The sequence below is a fragment of the Prunus persica genome, chromosome G3 (genome assembly GCF_000346465.2).
Source record: "Prunus persica cultivar Lovell chromosome G3, Prunus_persica_NCBIv2, whole genome shotgun sequence".
Taxonomy (NCBI): domain Eukaryota; kingdom Viridiplantae; phylum Streptophyta; class Magnoliopsida; order Rosales; family Rosaceae; genus Prunus; species Prunus persica.
Window position 1 is genome coordinate 19,276,989 of NC_034011.1, and position 6,232 is coordinate 19,283,220.

The following is a 6,232-nucleotide window of genomic DNA, read 5'->3' on the forward strand; positions in this document are numbered from 1 at the left end:
GCCACTCTTCAGAGTCAGATGTCGGTCATTCTGCAGTCCCTCGCACAGTCCGGGCATTCTAGTCCCGCATTTTGATGCGCCGACCTCCGAGCCCATCCATCCCGAGCATCCCCACCAGACGACGGCCCCTGTAGACCCCCAGACCTCTGAACCGCATGTGCCAGACGACAATGTAGATTTTGGAACATTATTTGATTAGTTTTTTTTATTTTCGTAATTATTTTTTAAATATTTCTCTTGCAGCATACATTTATTTTATATAATAGATTTGTTCTTTACAATTCATTTTTTTAATGGAATTTCATTTTACTACCCAAAAAAAAAAACCAATTTTATTTTTTTATAAAATAAAACAAAAGTAATATTAAAATTATATATTAATTATATATATTAATTTTGCGCGACGAAATCTTTCTCGTCGCGCAAATTTATATATTACGAAAGAAAAATGATTCATTTTTTTTAATTACATATAATTATTCTTGCGCGACGAACATTTTCGTCGCTAAAAAAAGATTTGCGCGACAACAGTTTTTCGTCTCGCAAAATTTTGCGGCACGTATCGCGCGACAACATTGTTTCGTCGCGCAATACGTGTAGACATGAATTGCTCGACGAAGAACTCTTGGTGCCGCAAATGTCTACGAGACGTATTGCGCGACGAATATTATTCGCCGTGCATTGTTGTGGCGACGAACCTTCTTTCGTCGCACATAAGTTTGTGCGACGAACTGTTTCGTCGTCTCTGAACCTTTTGTGTAATGACGGTTAACCGTCGCACAAATTTGCGCGACGAGTGATACAATCGGTCGCGCAAAATCTTTCTTCATGATCTTTGCGCGACAGATTACGCGCGACGAATTTTCTGTCGCGTTTGAGTTCGTGCGACTAAATGTAACTCTGCGCGACGAAATTGGATTCGTCACGCAAATCGTAAAATGTAGTAGTGATCCTATTTCAACCCTTTAATTATTAGTGTTTAATGGGTTATATCAACCCTTTCTCCCAAAAAACCCTAGCCCTATTTCTCCCAAAAAACACTCTTAGAGCATTTTCCATTTTGAGGGAGGAGGAAGCCATTGTTCTTCCCCCCTCTCCCGTCTTATCTTCCTCCTTTCACCTTTTCCCCCATTTTCAGAGACAAAGGGTTTTCCCTATTTGTCTTAGTTTTGTTATGATTTTCATCCAACCATTATAGGCGGCTGCGGCTTAGCGTCGGATCTTCACCTGCATTTCGGCCTCGGATCTCCACCACCATCTTTTTTGCAATTTCTTTATGTTTGGAATAAGTTGCAGAGACTCTTTGGGTTCTCTGTGTTGTTTTCGCCTCTTCTTTTATGAGAGTTTTTCATCTCTCCTTTGTGAGAGCTTTTCATCTCTCCTTTGTGAGAGCTTTTCATCTCTCCTTTGTGAGAGTTTTATTTGTATTGTTATGGCTTGATTTTTTCAAGCTTTATCTTTTTTTTATTATTCTAAGTTTGCAATCTTAGTTGGGATGCCTATGCCAGAGCTTCTTCGATCCTGCCTGATCGTTAGTGGAAACACACCATATTGTCTTAATTTTGATATTAGACTGCTCCGTTATTGTAATGGCCCTTTTGTGGCTAGTTTGTATTGGCCCTTTGTGGCTAGTGGCTTTTTTGACTGAATTATGAACGCAATCATAGAATTTCTCCACAAAAAAAAAGGTTATATCAACTATTGACCAAAAAACAAAAATATAAACGGGTCAATTTTGCGTTAATTTCAAGACGGGTTATATCACAAAGTGCTACCTGTAATTGGAATAACCGAAACTGATTAACAAAAAGCAACTATAAAAGAAACAAATGTTTTTCCTATTACTCTTGGAGATGCTTGTAGCTGGCAATCACAGCTCAAAAACCGAACACTTAAAAGCACTGAACAAAGGCCAAGACGTGGTTACGTGCTCTTCATATTACTTCCCCAGTTTCAGATTAAAATTGCAGTAGATACATAAATATAGTGTTGAAGGGGAAGAATGGCTGGGGATGTTGCTCAATTTCTCCAGAAAAAGTTCCTGGCATCTCTTAGGGACACAGAGTTTGAATTATCAGGTGCTGTTCTCATTTCTTACTTGCGAGCAATCAAAGATATTGTAATAGATATAGATACGCGAAGACTTACGAAAGATTACTGCCGTCGCTTTATCTATGTGCTCCTGGACCTCACCGACGCATTCACCAAGTGCCAGGTCTTCTCACATGAGTGGAAGAAGCATAGTCATCACAGGACTCATTTAGTAGTCTTCAACCATTTGAGTTTGAGGAAGATTTGTTTCGTGCGGAAGATGAAGAAGCGGCTGGCTGCAATAAAACGCATCTTCGAGGATGAGTTTATGAAAAAGGAAGAAACAATTTATAACTTGAGGGAATCATCAAGTCGTCCTGATCCTGAAGAGAATTTGGAGAGCGAACTACCTGTATTAATACATCGCGGTCGAAAATTTGAGGCTGAAGGTGTGGGATTTGATGAGAAATTACGGAAGATTGGGAACTTTCTTTTAAAATCATCGCCATCGTCAGGTGCTGGATTTGCGGCAGTTGGGATACAGGGCATGGCAGGCGCCGGTAAGACCACTCTGGTGCGCGAGTTTTTGAGTTGGTGGGTACTGCAAGGTGAATTTTCTCCTATAATTTGGTTATGCTTGTCGAATATAATCAAAGAAAATAAACAAGTAGAAGAGGAAATTGAGGTCAGCATTGTGAAATGTATGCTTAGTAAGCTGGACCATGATGCCGTTGTCGATGGAGATGGCATCATCCAGGAGGAGGAAAAGACAGTAAGTAGTGATAATAATAAGTCTGGTCATCTCCTTGCTGCGCTCTTGGAAAGGCTCAACCAAGGTTTATCAGATAAAAGGTATTTGATTGTGTTGGATGATGTGTGGCACATGAACGATTTCTACTCGGATTTAGGACATAGGGAACAACTACTTGAGGTTCAGGAAGGTGATAAGAAAGTTGGGGATCGCTTGTCGCACGGATTGCCTAAGGGTAGTGGTGGTGCGGTCATTGTCACTAGTAGGATATCGGAAGTGGTTGAAGCTATGGTGGTACCGGCGGAGGGGTCAGATCAACATTATAACAGCTTGATTATTCCTCTTGAGCCTTTGGACAGAGAAAGGTGCTGGGATATATTTAAGTACACTGTTTTTGGTTATCTTCCTGATTTTGAATATCAACAACATTTGGAAAAGGTTGAGAGTGAAATTAAGGATCTATGTTATGGTCTACCATTGGCCGCTAGGACACTCGCAGAAATCATGTCCCAAAACTCCCAAAATTTAGGGTATTATTCTCAACTTAATTATACATACAGTAGTATACTTTACTTACTCCCTTATTTTGGTATCGTCTTTCGAATTATTTACGTACCAATATGAATATCCCATGCAGGAGGACTTCTCCGCCCTACCGCAAATCTGAGGAGTTGCTTCAATTACCTGATTCCTTCTTCGGTATCCCAATGTTGGTGTTTATTGATATTCTAGAAGGAAGAGAACTCTTTGGGAAATTTTGCGACCTCCTTACTGAAGAGCAGGTATTATGTGAAATGAAATTTTAACATAGTTTATGTATAATTAAAGCTCTGATTAACATGCATGGATTTGATTAAAGTTTGTTGTAAATATAATATTGTATTGTTTTCCTTTATTTTCTAGGTTTTTGGTGCACAACTGAATAGAGGATACACGAGTGATAATCCTGAGAGGGTGCTAAAGGATGTTTATGGTACTCTAGAAAAGCTTAAGCAAAAAGGTTATTATGGTCTTGCTTCTGAAATTCAAAGGAAGATGAGAATTATAGTGAGTAACATGTTAAATTAATACGGTTTGCTAAAGCGTAGTCTATACTTTTCTAAATAACATTTTTAATATCTCTTTTTAATTTGATATTATATATCTCAGGTTGTTGGCAGGGATGAGTTTGTAAATTGGATTTTGGGAGTTATCTGTGATCTTAAATTGCCAGAGTCACCCTCCATTGCTCCGGTACCACCGCCGACTTTAGAAGACCAACACCAATGTGGAATCGCTGCTTCGTTTGGATGGGTGGGACGTTTAGCATTTATATTTAATTCTTTTTAATTGGCAACTATTTAATATTGAAACGTTTTGTTAAAAATAAATCAATGAATACATAAATATGTAACACAAACCATACACGAATAACAATATTAAACAATGATAATATATACCTAAAACAATATTGATTAGGCAATTGTATATTGGAAAATTATGGTGTTACATGCCAAATATAATTTACCTACATATCTAATACAAGATAGGTAAATAGATAAATACATACTTCTGTTTAAAAACAGGTTACAATAATTTACCTACATATTAGATAGATAATTCGAAGAAATTATAAATTTGTATTGGGTACATTATTCTATTATTTCATAATAGGTACAATTTTCATAAATTAAAAAAAAAGAAAAAAAAAAGAATGATGATAATTAGATGATAAATAAATAATTTGTGTAAGGCACATAGGAATTTTTGTGTGGTGTACCCCTAATAGGCACTAACGTTTAATACTTTATTTAATTTATGCATTTTGCCTTGACTATTTCCAGAAGGACATTTCAAATATATCACCGCTGCGATCGTTCCTTGTTGACGTAGCACTGACAAAATCGATGAGAACTGATAGGTATTCGATCAAGATGTCGTATGACTAACTCTTTAATATCTATATGTATTTTTTTATTTTATAAATATAAGTGATAGTATAAATTTTTTTTATTGAAAAAAAAAAAAAAGTTTCTCATACACTCATTAATTACTAATTAGGTGCCATGAGAGTTTGAACATAAGACCATTGGTATGAAAATGAATGTCATTTTTCCACTAGACCTCATTGACAATTATATATATATGTACTTAATTATATATGTTCATACTATATCTTTTTAGTTTACATTGAAGTTAACTTTTAATAGTAAGATAACAAGAATTAATGGGTAAATTAATCTGCATTAATCTTATTTATTCTTTTATTGAATTTTCAGCTGGCATTGTCTCATTAGGATGAAACCACATTCTTCTTTAAAGTACCGATTACCATGTTATTTGCATGAGGTTGGAGATGTGGGAAAAGCGGTAAGAATTGCTCCTGTTTTTATTTTTTCTTTCATAGTCTCCAATCTCCATTCTCAATGGACCTATCACTTCACTTTTATGATATATATTCTATATTATCAAACGAATGAAAACCTTGAGTAGTGAATATATGGATGATCATGATCTCCCTTTTCTTGCAATTAATTAGTGTCTTCATTCATTCTTATATATCTCTCCTTCCTTATTACCACTTCTTATCTTAAGATAATATTAATTCCTCAGTTCTTATACATTTCTTAGGATAATCCAACATTCTACGGACGATTTTGGTCCCACTTCAAGTTGGCTGGTAAAGAATTTCATCCTTGTTTAAACTTTAATTTCTTTTCTTCGTTACATGCCCAAATTCAATTGAATTTTTTATTTTATACGTCTGTTATCATTTCATTTCCATATTTTTCATGCATTAATTAATGACCCAGGATCAAATGGACACATTTTTTAAACACTTTTTGACACACACAATAGAATGTTGGATTTTAGCAATTTGGATGGCTCAAATTTCATCTCACTTACATCTAGTTTTATAAACATGACTCAAAGTTTCATTCAAAGTTTCATAATTCTCTAACAGTTTCTATTGTTTTTATTCATATTTTCATCGGAATTTCTACATTTGGGGACTACTAATATTTCCGAAATGGCCGATATTTAAGCCTTCAACTATAGTTCAAGGTATTTATTGGCAGAGCTTCATGCTTTCATCCAAGCTAAATTAATCATCACGTTGTTATAAATAACCCTGTATGCATATGAAATTACTAATTATAGGTATCCAATCTTGGTAATTTGATATTAAATAATATAGGCTTATTTTCACAAAAGGTCTTTGAGGTTCACGAAATTATCATCTTTGGTCTTTTATGTTTTTTGTGACATGGTTAGTCCTTAAGGTTACTCGCATACATAGAGAAGAAAATAACAATCCTCCTGTACTACAAGAATTTTGTTGTTACAGAAGTTCCTTATGCGATGGAGATCCTACTTTTTAGGGATTTCTGGAACTCGTATGTTATTTTTCCTTATACAAGAATTTTGTGTCTGATCCACCAGCTGTTTTATATTTATTTAATTTTAGCT

The 6,232-nt window shown here is 35.4% G+C and overlaps 1 protein-coding gene across 1 annotated transcript in view; it reads left to right on the plus strand.

The window, feature by feature from the left end:
• Window positions 1,885–6,232, plus strand: part of LOC18783108 — a 7,346-nt gene continuing 2,998 nt past the window's right edge. The window contains exons 1-8 of the mRNA XM_020559046.1: window positions 1,885–3,312; window positions 3,420–3,564; window positions 3,686–3,829; window positions 3,932–4,075; window positions 4,606–4,682; window positions 5,041–5,131; window positions 5,393–5,441; window positions 5,809–5,827. Of these exons, the coding sequence (XP_020414635.1) occupies window positions 2,003–3,312; window positions 3,420–3,564; window positions 3,686–3,829; window positions 3,932–4,075; window positions 4,606–4,682; window positions 5,041–5,131; window positions 5,393–5,441; window positions 5,809–5,827 (1,979 nt within the window). The 5' untranslated portion in view covers window positions 1,885–2,002. The remainder of the gene's footprint in view (window positions 3,313–3,419; window positions 3,565–3,685; window positions 3,830–3,931; window positions 4,076–4,605; window positions 4,683–5,040; window positions 5,132–5,392; window positions 5,442–5,808; window positions 5,828–6,232) is intronic.